Raw genomic sequence first — 17,686 nt, 5'->3', positions numbered from 1 at the left:
TCACTGAAGCTTGTACTGTTTTATTAGCAGCTCTCAAAACTCCCCTTCATGTTGTGAAGCAATACAGAGTTGATCTCACACGCATTTTCCATCATTTTTCGGAAAAGCAGTAGAACATATGGAAGAAGGCACAATTACTGTGTGTGTTAGAACCCATTTGCATGTGACCTGACCCCACTGCCTTGGTGACTGATGATGTAGCCCAGCCAACCTGCTGTAGTTGTTGAAAAGAATTGTTTGATTGAGTATCTGTTGCCTTGAAGTTTTTAAGGGCAAATGAGTAGCAGAATACGGTTTCCCTTAGCTGCCAGCTCCCTGTAGGTCGCTGTTAGAGGTTTCCTTGTAACTTCAGTGAAGACATTGAGTTCTTTGGATGCAACAAATATATTCTTTTTGGTCTAATGAATAGAGACTAGTGAAGGGGAAATACCCAGACTGCTCTTCACCTGGCAGTAGACTATTCAGAAATAACCCTGCTTGCGGCGTTTTTCCAGTTCCATGTCCACCACTTAATACCCTGTTGCGTTAAACCATGATATCTTTTGTTTCCTTCTCTAGTTTGTGTCAAAAGGTTGTGAATCAGTGGAGATGACTCTGCGAAGGAATGGGCTAGGACAGCTTGGCTTCCATGTCAACTACGAGGGCATCGTGGCGGACGTGGAGCCCTACGGCTATGCCTGGCAGGCAGGGCTGAGGCAGGGCAGCCGGCTGGTGGAGATATGCAAGGTGGCAGTGGCCACTCTGAGCCACGAGCAGATGATCGATCTCCTGAGAACATCTGTCACGGTGAAGGTGGTCATTATCCCCCCACATGATGACTGCACCCCCCGCAGGTAGGTCTGAGTTGGCAGCTATGAGCCTGAGAGTCCAGGGCCGGGTTTGTGGACCATGTAGAATGTCTCCCGCTGAGTAAGGGGAGTAGCGTGTTGTGAAGAGCGCTAGGTTACATATGATGCTGAAAGTTCCATCCATGGAAAGTCTGACTTTCAGCATGTGGCGGCAGCAGCTGGAAAGAATGACTAACTTGGACCATCCCCAGGATTTACGTCTCTGGATTTATGAAGTTGCTGTTACAGATAGAGGAGTCTGGGAATATCCCTCTTAAAACATCTTGCACCAGTAGCTGAGAAACATTGAACACTTACCGTTAAGAGACACTCAGCATCACAGACTGTCAGAATTTTTTCTTTCATGTTCCATGGTGGTCTGACTCTTCTGACGCTCCCGTTTGTACCCGATGGCCGTCCAAAACTCAAAGTACTGTTTTGACCCCTGTTGTGTCAGCCTGGAGGGCTGAACACGACTGACCAGGCTTTTTCTTAACTGCATCTGCATGTGTCGGGAATTGGCTTCAAATGAGCTGGTCCTGCTCACGATGCTTTGGCAGGTTGATTCCCAGCCTTTTCCCAAAGGGAAGCCCGGGAGCTCCCTGCCCTCCCGGCTCCTGCCAAGCCAGCAGCACTGAAAATTTAATTTCTCTGTCTCTGGGGAGTTTTCTTGATGGAACAAATTTAATCAACTGTTTCTTTTCTCCTTTGGGCATGCACATGCTATTTTTGCTAGTTTTTTTCAATCTCTTAATTTGCTTTGAACCCATTATTTTCTAAGAGTTTCTCTTAAGTTCTGGCAATTAATTCTTAGGCCTTCTAGGGCCAAGACTATATATATATATATATATATATTTTTTTTTTTTTGGAGAGGAAGATTGTCACTGAGCTAACATCTCGGCTAATGTTCCTCTATTTTGTATATGGGACGCCGCCACAGCGTGCCTTGATGAGCAGTGTGTAGGTCAACGCCTGGGATCCGAACCAGCAAACCCCGGGCCACCGAAGCGGAGCGCACAAACTAAACCACTATGCCACCGGCCCGGCCCCAAGACAATATGCTTTATCTTATTTTTTTCCCAAAAACATGGCCAGCCCTGCATCTGAACTCTCACAGATTTATGAACATCAGATGGTAGAAGTATAAACAGTTGCAATGGGTTATTTGTGTCCTTTAAAAAGTAAGCAGCAATGACAGTCTAAATGTACTTCAGTTCTTCAAACCAAGTGTCACAGGCAGTCTATGCTTGGGATAGCATTTCTTAATGCTGCTTACCTCCTAGACGGCCCAGAGATTATGTGCCTATGTCGGAATATGGTGAAATCCCTTTGTTTGATAGCTTTGAGAAACGCACCCTTTTGGATGACTGGATTTCTCTGGAAACCAAAATATATATCCGGAACTTTTTATTTCAGCTATTTGGGGGAGAATATTTTGCAACTGCCTTATACACATACCCTGCTTTAGTTAAGCATGTCTTTTCTGGTCTCCTCAAGCACATCATCATTAACGTGAAGCATTTTGCTGAACTGGGATTCAAGTGTGACTCTTGAGGTGGATCAGAAAGACAGGCTCTCACAACCCTCTCCAACTGCTCTGTGCTTCTCCTTTTGTCTCTCTGTCTTCTGTCCCTTGGTCTCGCCTTCAGATTGTCCACTTCATTACTTCTAAACAGGCAGCTATAAACTGGAGAAGATAACCAAGCTTTGTAACTTGTCAACCTTAATTACACAGCACAGAGTTATAGATGCTAGTGTAAGGACTGTCTGCTCAAAATGGAGCCTGTAGATCTTGTGACGCCATCTTGTCTGCGCAGAGGTCTTTCCTCTTGTTTCTAGGCTCCCCAGGTTGTATAGGGGAGAGGAGAGGGAAATAGGTGTATGTGAGGAAATAGGACGAACGGGCAACGTTACTGACATTGAACTGTGAATAGTAGTTGTTACTAGAAAGAGATCCAAAGGCCTGGCCCTGGATAGATGGGTCGTGATAGGAGGTGGTTTATCTTCAGCAAGATACTAGACTAGATACATCTTCTGTGGTGTGTGGATAAAAACAACTAACATTTGCTGAGTGTTTAATGTGCCAGGTCCTGGAAAAAGCACTTTTATATGGATTAGTGCATTTAATTCTTATAACAACCCTATGAGCTTCCCAAGCTCATCTGGTAAATTTAGGTCTAACTTCAGAATCCAAGCTCTTAACTGCTACTTTGTATGCTTGGGGCACAAATCCTTTCCTTATATACCAGCAAAAGCAGGGATATGCTGGTAACTGGCTTTCTGTTGGGGAAAAGAACCTTGATTTGTAACGTTTGCTGATTCCTATGATGTAAATACTCCCACTGTGGCCAATTTCAAGGTACCAACATGACACCGCTGAACGCAGGGTTGAGATGGATGCTCACAGTCCTCTCTTGCAAGCCAGGCCAGGCTGGCTCCAGCACGCCCCTGAATGAATGAGCCATATTTGTCTTAATCTCCCAACACCGCTTTTAAGGCACTCTTGCCATCCTCTCCTAGCCGGCAGAGCTGGCAGTGACATGACCAAAGGGTGTTAGGACCTGGGATAGGAGGCTGGGATGAAGGATCAGTGCACTGCACAGCCCCATGGGCCTCGGACACACAGTCTGCTCCCTTTGCTACAGTTTCCGTCCAGAAAGCCACTGTCAGACCTGAGCAGTTGTGAAATGATGCCACTGATGCCTTTGGAGGACGGAAAGCCCTCCTCTCCCCTTCTTGCCTTTAGAAAGGACTTCAAAGGAACAATTGAAGCATTAACACCTTGCTACAGTTTTCAGCAAAATAAGCTAATGCTCTTCTGTCATTTTTTTTTTCTCCTCCGCACTTCACACTCCTACTGCTGTTTTCCTAGCAACTAATTACTCTCTTCTTTGACTAGTCACTCTCTTCTTGTCAGCTGTTACTGCAGCTCCAGCGTGAGAACAGGCCTCCTCCAGGCACACTGTCCTACTGCCCCTCAGCGTGTGCTTCTCAGGGTCGCTAGGAGCCCGGCGTGGTGATGGTACATAATTACAAACACCCATGGGTGTTCCCTTGAGAGACTCATTAGTTTTGAAAAGGCAGGTTTTTTGTTTTTAGTGAAAAAGCCAGTTTAACAACAACAAAGTGGGGTTTCAATAACAAATGTAAAATAGGGCTCTTTTTCCCTGTTCTCGGGAAATAAGCAGATTCTCTATGAATTGCTTTCAAACCAAAGTTTTTGTTGAGGGAAGAAGGGACAGGGGAGGTAAAGCAAAATTCCTGAGCCCCTACTATGTACTGGCTTTAAAAAATCTTCTTGGCAGTTTCATTTCTGTTAAGACAATGAGGAGAACGAGGCTTGGAGAGATTCAGTAGCTGCCCAAAGAGGGAACAGGAGCAGCCAGAGTGACACATTATGGAGCAGTCCTGGCCGAAAGAGCTTTGGTACTTACCTGCCAGCTTCACTGGAAGGCTGCCCCAGCGAGTGAGAGGTCAGACTGCAGGAGGGGCCCCTCACCCCATCCATCGCCAACTCCCGTTAGTCCGTTGGTGTCTACGACCTCTGACTCTTCAACAGTTGTTCTCTTGGCAAGATGAGAAATACCCAGATAGCAGATTAAATAGTGACGTTCTGAATGGTGTTGCATGGGAGTAGCAAACCTTTATTCTGTTGAGGGCCACTAGCCTATGGTTTTTAAAGAAATCAATCAAGGGCCATTCAAGAGGAAGAGCTAAAAACAAGTGACATAAAAGGACCAAATCACCTTTTAAAGAAGATTGAGTCATGAAGTTTTTTCATCCTCTTAAAAAACAAGTATTTCAAAGTGCAAAAACATACTGCTTTAGAGCTACCAGGGCTGTCAAAGATCTTCTCGGTCAAATTGCTCACTTTTCAGAGGAGGAACTTGGGTCCAAAGAGGTTAAGTGTTTTTCCAAGCCAAAGTTAGTGGCTTCTTAGGGACCTAGCTGTCCTCAAACATCTAACTATTCTGATTCAAGAGTCCAGTGTTATGATGTTCTGTTCAATATACTGTTCACCTGTTTTCTATCTGTATTTCTTAGTGTCCTAAGGGAAAAGGAGAGAATAATGGGTAATCAATTAAAGGAGAAAGTTAGAATAAAGAGACTAAAAAAAGAGTGGAGATGGAGTGGCTTTTCAATTAACTTATGGTTTCAGTGTGTCACCCTGTGTCACTTTTAGCAATGAAATTGTAATCCCTGTTGACCATAGCTCTTGAACAGTTGTTGGGTTTTCCATTTTGTCGTGGGCTGTGCTCTGAGTGAAATGCGATAGTCATTATAAGATGAAGAAGTTTGGGGACTTGGAGTAGAAGTAATCTTTAGTTAGTAGTGACTGAAATAAGACTAACCTATAAGTAGATTAATTCTCTAGGTTCAAATCCTGGCTCTGCCACTTCCTGGCTGTGTAGTCTTGGGCAAATTCATCTCTCCAGGCCTCCATTTCCTCTTCTGATAAGTGGAGATGATGATAGTACCTGCTTCAGAGGGTTGTTCTGGTGCAGCTAGGTTAGTGCCTGGCCCATCGTGGGCTGAAAGCGTTAGAGTTATTGTTGTTTGACCACTTTCTCTTGGAATGAATGAATTTTTATGTCTGTTGTTAAAAGCCTTTTATGAATTTTTATGTGTCATTAAAAGCCAGATTTTATCTTTGTCTTCAGCGAACTGCCCACTTCTTATTCCATGTATCATTCTTATGTTTTACAGAGATAAGGAAGCGATTGGAAGCTAGTGAGTGGTCCGCCTCGCCAAGAAAGGCAATTAGACATGGCGGATGGCTGAGGTTTAGCACTGTGGAACCTTTGTTTTCCATTCTCTGTGAATGAATCTTCTCTTCCTTCAGGCTTTATCATACTACATTCTGTTACTATAGAATATGCAGAAAGTTTCTGGTTATATGTTAAGAGTGGTGGAAATGAAATGTAGACTGTAGAGAAGACAAAATCTTTGGCTAATGGGATCTTTTAACCAGTTTTATTATTAAATATTATACAACTTAAAAGATTATTTTAAAGAGTGTTTGAACTAGAAGAAAGTTTAGCAATTATCAATTCCAAATCTTTCATTTTACAAAGAAATTAAGGCCCAGTAGGGAAAGCATCTTGTCCATTTGATATTATATTATTATTTGTTTCTGTTATTATTTATTTATTATCGTCTACCCTGATTTGAGGTGGACTTGAAGCAGCCTATGCAGGTACGTGTAGAGCACCACAAAATTAAAGCTCAGCGAGGGAATCTGCGTGTGTTGGGGGAGGGAGTGAAGGGAAAACATGGCCTAGGGGAAAATTTTTAAAAAGTTAGTGCCCAAAATACATGATGATAAAGTTCTGTACATGTGCTGGTTCCTAGCATCCAACAGAAGGGGGCATAGATGATATATATGATCCATTGAGTTTACAAGTTAAAGCAGACCATTGCTAGTCCTGATTTTGAGGTGGACAGAAATTTTCCCATGGATTATTGTAAATTTTTATTAAAATTCCTTTTGCAAGCTGCAACATTCTTGCATTATATTTATAGATCCAGAGCAGTAGATACTATGTAATATGCCATATTTAGTCAGAAATGGAAGACTTCATACCATACTACACTAATACCTCCTTAACAACCCAAAAAGTGTTTCAATGGCATATTTTTGTCAAAAATATCAGAATCAAAGCTAGAAATTGTATCAAAGCCTAAGGTGATATTCTCTCATATCAGAGAAGAGTTTATTACATAAGAAGTCATTAGCTGCTAAAAGTAATGTCAGATGTGCCATAAAGCAGTGTTTTGCAAACTATGAATCATAACTTTTGAGCATAAAATCAGTTTAGGAAGTTGCACCGCATGTATTTTTTCAATGAAATGGATAAACACAGAATATAGCAGAATGGAAGCTCTCAGAGGAAGGGTGTGTATGTGTGTATTTATGGTTGTGCTGTATCACAATGTAAAATGTATTTCTTAGGGGGCTCATGGGTCAAAAAGTTTGAAAGCCATTGTCATTAAAGCATAAAAGGGGTACAGCAGAGCCTTGGGCTGAGGGTCAGATTAAGGTTGACCTAGGCTTTTGGGGGAGTCAGGAGGAATGGTAAGGAAACTGCAAGCAAAGGTGCCCGTTGGAGACTTGGGCTAAGACTGAGGAGGGCCAGGACCCCTACAAATACTCCAGAAACAGCCCTTTTCCATACCAATGGCTATCACAGAGACATGGAAGAGGATGCATTGTGGGTACACGTTTGATGTGTCTGGCGTCATACCCTGAGACACATAGACAAGGTCACAAAAGAGAGGCACCTTCTATGTGCCTCTTCTCCCACCGACATAAGCCCCTTCCTTCCCCACATCAAGACCAGGCTTTTGGCTGGATGCCCTTTGCACCTGTGCTGTCCGGTGCAGGAGCCATGAGTCACCTGTGGCTAAGGAGCCCTTGCAATGTGGCTAATCCAAAGTGAGATGTGCTATGAGTGGAAAATACACACCAAATTTAGAAGAATGTAAAATATCTCATTATTAATTTTTTTAATATTGATTTATTGATTTCATGCTCAAAAGATAGCATTTTGGATATATTGGTCTAAATAAAATATATTATTAAATTAATGTCACCTGTTTTATTTTTTAAATGTGGCTAGTAGAGATTTTAAAATTACATATGTGGCTCATATTTGCAGCTCCCATTGTATTTCTACTGGATGGTGCTGGTTTGGACTCTCCTCATACTGTCTCTAAGGTCCCCCTTAAAGGACGATTTCATAATCACTCTTAACCCTTCCTTTCCCGGGCTTCCCACCTGCTTCTGAGTCTTTGAAATTCCTGTAAGAAAGAAAGTCATTTTGGGGGCCGGCCCGGTGGCGCAGCAGTTAAGTGCGCACACCCTGCTTTGGCGGCCCGGGGTTTGCAGGTTCGGATCCCGGGTGCGCACCAATGCACTGCTTTGTCAAGCCGTGGTGTGGCAGCATCCCATATAAAGTAAAGGAAGATCAGCACAGATGTTAGCCCAGAGCTAATCTTCCTCGGCAAAAAGAGGGGGATTGGCATCGAATGCTAGCTCAGGACTGATCTTCCTCACACACACAAAAGAGTCACTTTTTTCACTTAGTGGTGAAATTCAAATGCACAGCTTGAGTTAGTGCTGTAGTAGGAATAGGTTTTTTCAGTAATTTCTCTGTCAGTCAAGTTAATGATTGACTGAACCTTCCTTGGTTGTTTGAGTAAAGGGAATGGAAAGCAGGTTCCACATTTCCTAACGTTTGGGGGTTGGGACCGTGGCACAAAAACGGGCTAACGTGACAGAAGGCATTTGTGCCTGCCGTTCATTTCACTCAGGCCGCTACCAGGGGACAGCCTTGCCATGGGGGATTTCTGCCTTTGGGGGAAAAAAAAAAGCCTGATTTCAGATTATGCTTTGTTCTCTGGCAATTTGATAATTGCGGAATTTCTATAATTGGCTTTTTTTTTTTTCTCCTTCTGAGCTAAATTTGGCTCTCAGTTTGGATTTTAAGATTTCTCCTCACTTAATTTTTTGATTATCGGGATCCCAACAAATTCAAAACAGAACACCGTTTTAGATCCCCAGTCATGATACTCAACGGAAGATGTGTAAAGCTGACTGACTGTTTCCTCCGAGGCCCCCACTTAGGGCTTGCTGTCCTGGCGGCCTTCCTTCCTCAGGTCTCAGTACTGACTCTGCCCCCTACCCCCACCACCCATCAGGGTGACCATAGGTCTCATTGTTTTTTCAGAACTCCATATCTCAGACTCAACAGTTGGGATTGAGCAAAGGGAAATACTAGTATAACACTGGGGGTTCTGGTTTTTGAAAGGAAAATAATTATGAGGCCCAATGATTACAAGATGGTTTGGAACAGAGAATGAAGTGTTTGATCCATTTTAACTGTTAATGAGAATCAGTGTGATTCCACTAACAAACAAAAACGATATTAATTTTTTTTGTCTCTTTGCCCTCCCCCAATAGGAGCTGCTCTGAAACCTACCGCATGCCAGTGATGGAGTACAAAATGAATGAAGGAGTTTCATATGAATTCAAGTTTCCCTTCCGAAATAATAACAAATGGCAGAGGAATGCCAACAAGGGGCCTCATTCACCTCAAGTCCCGTCCCAGGTGCAGAGTCCCATGACCTCGAGGCTGAATGCTGGGAAAGGAGACGGGAAGATGGCTCCTCCAGAAAGAGCCACCAACATTCCTCGAAGCATCTCCAGTGACGGGCGCCCGCTGGAGAGGCGGTGAGTGTGCCTCAGAGGTTTGCTCTAAATCTCTGCCCCAAACTGAAATAGCACCAGACCCATAAGCACTCACTGTTAGGTCTTCCCATATTTTACTAGAAGTCAAGAATTAAAACTGAGATGCATGTACCAGTGGTTTTCCAACCATGGTAGCCTTCCAAAGCCATAAGGATAAATGAGGATGTATTCCAGCATAGCACTTGGCTCTGTGTGATGGTATTTGGGCTCTGTCATTTCCATATGATATCAACAGAAATCGTCACTGCACACTTAGTAGCCATGTGGATTAGAACTTGGCAGACTCTTTGAGGTGACATTGACCGTATTATCATCTTTGACAGTCATCATCTTTTGGGAATAAGTGATATGATAATAGCAACAGAATGTGGGTTTTTGGTAGAGTATCTGTATTTGTGTCACTTTGCTAATAAAGAATTGTGTGAAAGAGAAACAACTAGTATAGTACAAACGTATTTTCCATTGCTCTGAAAGTAGAATAAAACAGTGGGTATGTTAAAACACTCAGCCCTGAGTAAAGTAAGCAAAATGAGAGGGATTGAGGGATCTCAGAAAGGAAGAAACCAAGGTTTGCTGTTAAATTGAAAGTCACAGTGAGTTCCCTCACATATGATAACTGGTTAACTCGTCCTTAACAAGGATGCCCTGGCACTTTTGTCTGGAATTCACTGTAAAATTCTGCACTTTGAACCAGAATCTAGGCCAAAAATTAAACTAGATTAAGTACTTTTAAAATGTGAATAAGAATTGGCTATAAAATTTTAAATAATTGCACAGTAAATTTAGTTACCCCTAATTACCAATGCTAATGAAGGAGACAGTTGCATTCAGTAACCTGCCAGTCACCCGCTAGAAGAAGCCAACATCTTTCTGTCCACCCACTGTCCTTTCCCCATCACTTCTGCTTGTCTTGATCACATCTCAGAGTGTTTTTGTGTCTCCCATGCTAGAGAGGGATCAGAAATGCTTGGAGCTGGGGAGAAGTCTCTGTTCCAGGAGCTATGTTGGGTAGAAGGAGGGTCCCTGTAGGACCCAAAACGTGACCGTGGCTCATCTGAGCAGCAGGAACTAGGTCCAGCAAAAACAAGGTGCCAGGGAAAACGGGTCCCAGCTATGCTTAGTCATTGGTTCAGATGGGGAGCAGAGAGCTGGAGGTTTTAAAAACCGCACTATGGTGTCTTTATCTTAGTCTCACTGTTGAGCTGCTGCATAAAACATTGTCACTTAACTATTTCAGAAATAGTAAAATACCACGTGGAAATAATTTAATAAAAAACAGACAAACAAACAAAAAAAACTAGTTGTCTTTCTAAAATTTCTCACTTAATCCTGGAAATTTATTTACAGAGCCATGCTATTATCTCAGTAAAGGATTGCTCTCCGAAAGTGGCCACATTCCCATCTGGACTCCTCGCTTTCATTATTTTGAGGAGGAAAAACATCCAGGAGATCTCTGAATAAATTCTTTGTTCTACACATTCCACCCTTGGCTCTCTCTGAGGTGTGTGCTAACTGGAAGTCATGATTTGGCCCACGTTTTGAAAGATGAACCTAGGAAACCATTATTTAGAGAAGGACCTTTTTTCCCTCTCAATGCTATTTTCTTTCTCTCCAGAACAATGATCGGGCTTTTACAAGTGAAATTGTTTTTGTGTTATTTTCTTTATACAATATTCCATATAATAAAATAGCAGAATGTATTTTGATTCCACGTTGACTTTAATTTCTGCAACAGAAACTAAAGCTTGTTGCTGACAATACTGACCTCCAAAAGTGAAAATATCTTTTGTAGCTAATTATCATCCTGTGTTGCAAGCAGCTTTTGGTGCTAGAGAATGCATCAACTCCAGTTTTTCCGGATGGAGCTCTTTGAGTTCTAGAGGTTATTTCTGTGTGTATTCTGTCTCCCTTTCATCTTAACTCCGCCCAGAGGAAAGGGAGTCGAAGTTCTTACCGTAAAACTCTGTAAGAGCAGCCCTGTGACTCTCTAAGCTATCTAGATAAAAGTGGCGGAGGTGAGGCCACCAGTGGCTTTTGGGGAAATAACCTCTACTCAATTCCGTCTAAAGCCTCTTAGTTTCAGGTATTCTGTAGGACACTGCACTAGGATTTCAGATCTTAGTGTAGCATAGTGACTTGTAAAATCTCAGCCCTCCATTTTCAAGATATTTGGGTTAATGTGGCTCATCTTCATTTTGAAGTATGTGGTAATTAGATAGATATTCTTCTTTTGTGAAAATTTAAGAATTCAGTTTCCTATCTCAGCGTTCCTAATTTTTAGTAATACGATATTTCTTTTTTTAAGTTTTAACTTCGAGTCATAAACAGAAGGTAGTATTTGAGAAACTTTGTTTGCTACTGTTTTAGGAATATTTGGGTGTAGAATAGACTCATGGCATTCATCAGGAATACTTCCTGAGTCCTTCATGAATCCACAGATTCGTACAGTCTACCTGGGAATATAATTTCTTCTATGAAATGAAGTAAAATATAACTGAAAAATGCATGCATTCCCTTCATGGTCTTACTGAGATATGGAGGTGAGGCCCCTGGTTCACACGTCCTCATCCATTTGACTGACTCTCCCCTTCATACCAGCCCTGTCCAGGGGCCATTTACATTTGTACCTGGGCAGTCTGTAAAGGTATGGACCTTCCAGATGAATCACAAATAGTCAAAACAAATACTTGAATCTTGCCTTACCGATAATGGCATGAGCTCCATATTGAAACTAAAGTATGGCCTTTACATAGCTGTTTCCTTCCACTTATTTTTCTCCCCCAGGTTAGGCAAGTTGTGTTTAACCGTGAGAAACTAGCTTAAATTAGGAGCTGTCTCAAGTCTGCCCTGCCCATGCTACACAAATCTGCCTGCGTCATTCGCCATGGCTGGATCCAGCACGGTTCATTTTAGAAGAAAACATTAATTTACTGCTTGTAGAAGCATAGTTTTTCTTGAATTATATGCAAGATCCCAGACTTAAAGATTATTAACAACAATTTTTAAAAAATATATTTGTGCAGTGGATTATTCTTTTTCCTTTAATTCCAAGGTCAGGATTTGTATGGTATACTAAAATGTGTTGGCGTTTGGAGTTTCTAACAAGAATTATTTCGCTGAATTGTGTTTTCTATACATTAAGAGAAACTGATACAGTAAGAACGGGTGACCCAGTGGCCATCTAAATAGAGTAAAGTCTAATTCTATTTGGTTTAAATACATGAGCTTTATGCGTTTCAAAAGGGTGGGCTTTTGAATACAGAATTTTATAGTATTTATGGGGGTAGTTTTTTGTTTTTTTTGTGTGTGTGTGTGTGAGGAAGATCAGCCCTGAGCTAACATCCGCCAATCCTCCTCTTTTTGCTGAGGAAGACTGGCCCTGGGCTAACATCTGTGCCCATCTTCCTCTACTTTATATGGGACGCCGCCACAGCATGGCCTGACAAGCGGTGCATCAGTCCTCACCCGGGATCCAAACCTGCAAGGCCCAGGCCGCCAAAGCGGAGCGTGTCACTTTAACCACTATGCCATGGGGCTGGCCCCAGATGGGGGTAGTTTTTATTAACAGAATTAATATTTATTCAACAAAAATAGATAATCTGATGCAATCACTCTTTTGGCCTCAAATGTATCTAGAGTGTAAAGGTAGAACTGAAATAAAAATAGCTGACTGTAGCACATTGAACTTAACACATTTCTGTGTTTAAACATAATGTGGGATCAGTAATAAAATCTTGATCTGTGTTAATCTGCTCAGGAAAGTTAGTTATTTCAGGGCCTTTGTATAAATACAGGCATCTTAGCATATAAAAGAACTTTCCTTTCTCTTTTTTTAGATGAAATATTAGCGGCGCTTATATAAATATTTGGTGTTGGCTCTTAAAGAACCGTTGATACTTTTGAGTTTTACCTGGATGCCATGTTATTACCCTTTCCCTGCTGCATTGAGCTCTGAGTGGCTGGATGGAGAGGGCCTCTTCGTTTACGTACAGTTCTGGCTGGCTGCATTTGCAGCCTTCCTAGTCTCCTATTCAACAGACAACAGCACCATACAGGGCATGAAGATTGTGCCTGCTGAATATTGTTGAAACAAACTTACAGAGTTCTCTTCTCAGAGAGCATAATAGTCATGTGCCCATTCAATCTTTATTTTTAAGGAAGTGCTTTCTAAATTTATTTCATACAGGTTCTATGGTAAACTTTACTCTTCTTTTGTTTAGAACATTAGCTGTGGTTAGAAGTTTCAGGACTTGTACTTTTCAAATACTGTCCACCTGTGTCGTAGTTGTATGACTTGACGTGAAGATCCTTAAATCGTGGAACTCGAGCTTCACTGGGATTGCTCAGGCGTCATCGCCATTGGCTTCCATATTTCTAAAGCCCCTGGATGTTGTGGTCTTCAGTTTATCTGATACCATTCACCGCTCCCTGCTCCTTCAAACTCCTTTTCCTTGTCTTCCAAAACTTCACTACTGTTTTTTTCTTTGTCAGCCCTTTGCACCTGTCTCATCACCCCCAACATTTTGTGTCCCCCATAGTTCTTTGTTCATTTTTCTTTTAATCTCACACTGTGCAATATGTCAGAACAGTTTATTATAGTCACCTCAGCCATCATCTGTATGTGGGCACTTCCTTCATTGTTTGTATTTGCCTTGACCTCTTTTTTACTTTTCATATTCATATGCCTGACTACTTATTGAATGTCTGCACTTGAATGTCACACAAGTGCGTCTTACTCACAAGGCCAAACTGACTTCAGCTGCACTCCTGCCCTCCATCACCTCTTCCTTCTCGTGTTACCCTTGGTGAAGGGCTTTGCCATCTACCCGAGTATCCAGAGCAGAACTAGGACTCATAATCACCATCCCCTCCACCCTCGTCCCCGTTTCCACACTCATTTAGTTATCGAGTCCTAAACTTCTGTTGAGTTCCGCCTGCCTGTTTTTATTGATGTCACATTGGTTTATAACATTATGTAAATTTTAGGTGTACCTCATTATATTCTGGCTTCTCTATAGACTGCATCATGTGAAGCGCCCTCCTTGTCATTGCCTTAGGGGCTCTCATTTTACACTAGGATTTCTGTGGCCAAAACAGCCTCCAAATTTGATTTCCAGCCTCCTGCTTTCTACCCCTCCATGCTGCGTCCTGCACGGGGCAGCCTAATAAAAATGAAAGCGCTCCTCAGGCCCTGCCTTGCATTACAGCCTCTGCACAGCCTTCAGTATCAAGTCCGTCTCCCCCCGTGAGTTACCTACCCTGTCTTTCTCTGTCCCCCTGCCACCCCAGGCTCTAGGCATGTCAATGACTCTCTGTGGCCATGTTTTCTCTCTCCTTGATGCCTTTACACCTGCCGCTCTGCCCCTCACTCTCTCTTGCAGCAGCTTAGCAACCGTGGGTATTTTAGCACCAAGCCCAGCTCACCTCCTCTGAGAAGTCTCCTTTAATTCCTCTAAAACACTCTCCTCCCATCTCTACCTCAATTGCCCCTCCTGGGAATGTTTATGTCACTCAATATCTGCTTCCTTCACAGAGTTTATTATACTTCATTTTAATCGTTTGCCCACTTTTCCAACATAAGGTAGCCTGTCTTATTCATTGTTGTATCCCAAGGACCAACCACAGATTCTTGCATTTTGATAGACTGGAATGAATTTTTTAACACTTTATTTAGTAATTAAACCAATAAGCAAAGAAGAACTTTCTTAAAGAAGTAGGAACAGAAGTAAATCAATTAAGGAGAAAAATCTGTTTGTTTTATTTTTTTTTCATTGTGGTAAAATATACATGACATAAAATTTACCATTTTGACCATTTTTAAGTGTACAGTTCTGTGGCATTATGTACATTCACATTGTTGTGCAGCTGTCACCATCATCCATCTCCAGAACTTTTTCATCTTCCCCAGTTGAAACTCTGGATCCATTAAATAAACACTAACTCCCCATTTCTTCCCCCCAGCCCCTGGCCACTACCATTCTACTTTCTGTCTCTGAATTTGACTACTCTAGGTACCTCACACAATTAGAATCAAACTGTCTGTGTCTTCTTGTGACTGGTTTATTAGCGTAATGTATTCAAGATTCATTCATGTTGTAGCACGTGTCCTATTTCCTTTCTGTCTTAGCTTGGGCTGCTGTAACAAAATACCATAGACGAGGTGGCTTAAACAACAGACATTTATTCCTCACAGTTCTGGAGGCTGGAAAGTCCAAGATCCAAGTTACACAGGTGTGGTTCTTGGTGAGGACCCTCTTCCTGGCTCGCAGACAGCTGCCTTCTCCCTGTATCCTCACATGACAGGGAGAGGAAGCTGTGGTCTCTCTTCCTCTTCTTGTAAAGACACTAATCTTATCATGGGGCTCCACCCTCATGACCTAAGCCTGATTACCTCCCAAAGGACCCACCTCCTAATGTCATGACATTGAGGATTAGGGCTTCAATATATGAATTTAGGGGAGACACATTCAGTCCATAACCTTTCCTTTTTAAGGCTGAATAGTATTTCATTTTGTGTATGTACCACATTTTTTTAATCCATTCATCCATCAATGGACACTGGGTAAATAAATTTATTTTTATAAAAATTAAATGATAGGTAAAAGTAAAACACTATAGTCTGATAAAGCTATAGAATTAAAGCTAGATTTAAGTAGAATTCTTTGATTTTTGTTGGCTAAGTTTAGAATACTCCTCTTTTAAAAGTATATTGCAGGTAAAGCTATCTAAAATTGACTCAGTGAAATGTGAGTTGTTCATGATTGAATTTCATATGAAAGGTTTCATTTTGTTTGAAACTGTATTACGGTGTTTTATTTGTCAGCAAAGATAAGGTAGAAAAGCAGAGGGCCATTCTTCACTTAAACTCACCAGGCTCTTAAGACTCCTTTAGCCCCAGCTCTTCAAAGGAGCGAGCATACTGTGGCTTCCACATTGGGATTATAGTCTAGATAATTTGCAAATTCCCAGTTTTAGATTATGGTACAAAGATGTTTTCTATTTAGGCATTTAGGAAGTGGGCACAGTGGCTTGAGCTTGGCACACCTCCCAGTTCCCTTCCCTCCAGAGTGACCCAGGGAGTGAGACCAGAGTGCTCCAACGTGGCTCCCAGCTCAGGCTCTAGAATTGCCTGATCATTCCTCAGGCCTTGAAAGTAGCTGCTCTGTGCTCAGCCTAGGAAAATGTTCCTCAGGGCTTCCTCCCTGCAGGGCCACCAGTGTTTTAGTGTGACCCTCCGGGAAACTCCTAGGGACGCCACGAGCGTAGTTACTCTCTATCCAATCCGAGCCCTTGGGACAGGCCTGACACATAGTGAGGCTTAGGAAATGGCAGTTGCTCTTTGTCACTGTTGTCATTTTGTAGGTGCTCTTCCAAACACAGCTACGTGGAAGTGAAACAGAGCTAGTTCAATTGGGCCCTATAGGGATATGGGTAGGGCTTGTCAGCCTGGGCTGATGAGTCAGTCTTCAGCCTAATCTGGGCTACGCATGGGTGGGTCAGTGTCTCCAGGAGCAGGTTGTGTTGTCTACAGCGACAGTGTCACGGTTAACTTGGGTGAGACAGAGAAGATGAAATCAGGAAGCCTGCTGTGCTGAAAACAGTCATGGTGAACAGAGCAGTTGCAGAAAATTCTGCAAAAACTATCCATGCGAATGAGAATGTACCTTAGAGATGATCTTGCAAAAAGCAGTTGTGTTCTGGGAAGAGCAGTAAGGTGGCATGTGGTCATATTTGCTCTACGTGTCCCTAAGGAACTGTACTCCTGTATGTGCCCAGCAGTGGGGTCTTGCCCTCCTACCCAGCTCAAGGGAGTGTTCTGCATTAGGATCACCCAGAGAGGCCTGGCCTGGTCACACCTTAAGGGAGGATCTGTAAGGGCCCACAATGGCCTTGGGGCTTCCTCAGCTCCCCACCGCTGATAACACACACACAGACACAACATGGGGAGGGCCTTCCCAGAAGCCAAATCTAACATGTATCCTGCTGTAACCTTCCTCCTCGTAGAGAAGGGAACAAGAGCCTTATGCCCTTTGCCCGATGAGGGCACGTGAGCTACGTGAACTCATTTATCATCGGGAATTTAAATAACTCTCAGGGTTGGGGCCAGCCCCGTGGCCAGCAGTTAAAGTTCCATGCGCTCCACTTCGGCGGCCCAGGTTTGTGGGTTTGGATCCCGGGCGCCAACATACACCACTCATCAGTCATGCTGTTGGAGGCATCCCACATGCAAAAGAGGAAGATGGGCACAGATGTTAGCTCAGGGCTAATCTTCCTCAAGCAAAAAAAAGAGGAAGATTGCCAATGGATGTCGCTCAGGGTGAATCTTTCTCACCAAAATAAATAAATAAATACCTCCCAGGGAGAGAAAGTATATTATTCTGCTGCCTTCTATTTGAAACCACTGACATTTTTCTTTAAGATTTGTTGATTGCACAACACATATATAAACTTGTGGAAATTAGTGATACTTAAGACAAATTAGCTAGCTAGACCCACCCCCCACAGTCATCAGTGTGAAATTTTCCCGTAAGCCTTCTGTTCAGAGCCCTGGAAAGTAAACAGTCTGACTAGAGTCTGCTTCCACTCGGGAAAATCCCTCAGTATGATG

General features: G+C 42.6%; 1 protein-coding gene across 15 annotated transcripts in view; it reads left to right on the top strand.

Moving 5' to 3' along the window:
- Nucleotides 1-17,686, top strand: part of SIPA1L1 (signal induced proliferation associated 1 like 1) — a 363,798-nt gene that overhangs the window by 289,106 nt on the left and 57,006 nt on the right. For all 15 annotated transcript variants that reach the window (XM_087448297.1, XM_087448293.1, XM_087448290.1 and 12 more), the window contains 2 exons: nucleotides 559-833; nucleotides 8,791-9,060. In XM_087448297.1, coding sequence (XP_087304423.1) covers nucleotides 559-833; nucleotides 8,791-9,060 — 545 coding nt within the window. The remainder of the gene's footprint in view (nucleotides 1-558; nucleotides 834-8,790; nucleotides 9,061-17,686) is intronic.

The sequence above is a fragment of the Ceratotherium simum genome, chromosome 24 (assembly GCF_057802395.1).
Source record: "Ceratotherium simum simum isolate JZ-2026a chromosome 24, ASM5780239v1, whole genome shotgun sequence".
NCBI classification, from domain to species: Eukaryota; Metazoa; Chordata; class Mammalia; order Perissodactyla; family Rhinocerotidae; genus Ceratotherium; species Ceratotherium simum.
The sequence above is the reverse complement of the archived record's forward strand: the minus strand, read 5'-3'. Positions and strand labels throughout refer to the sequence as shown.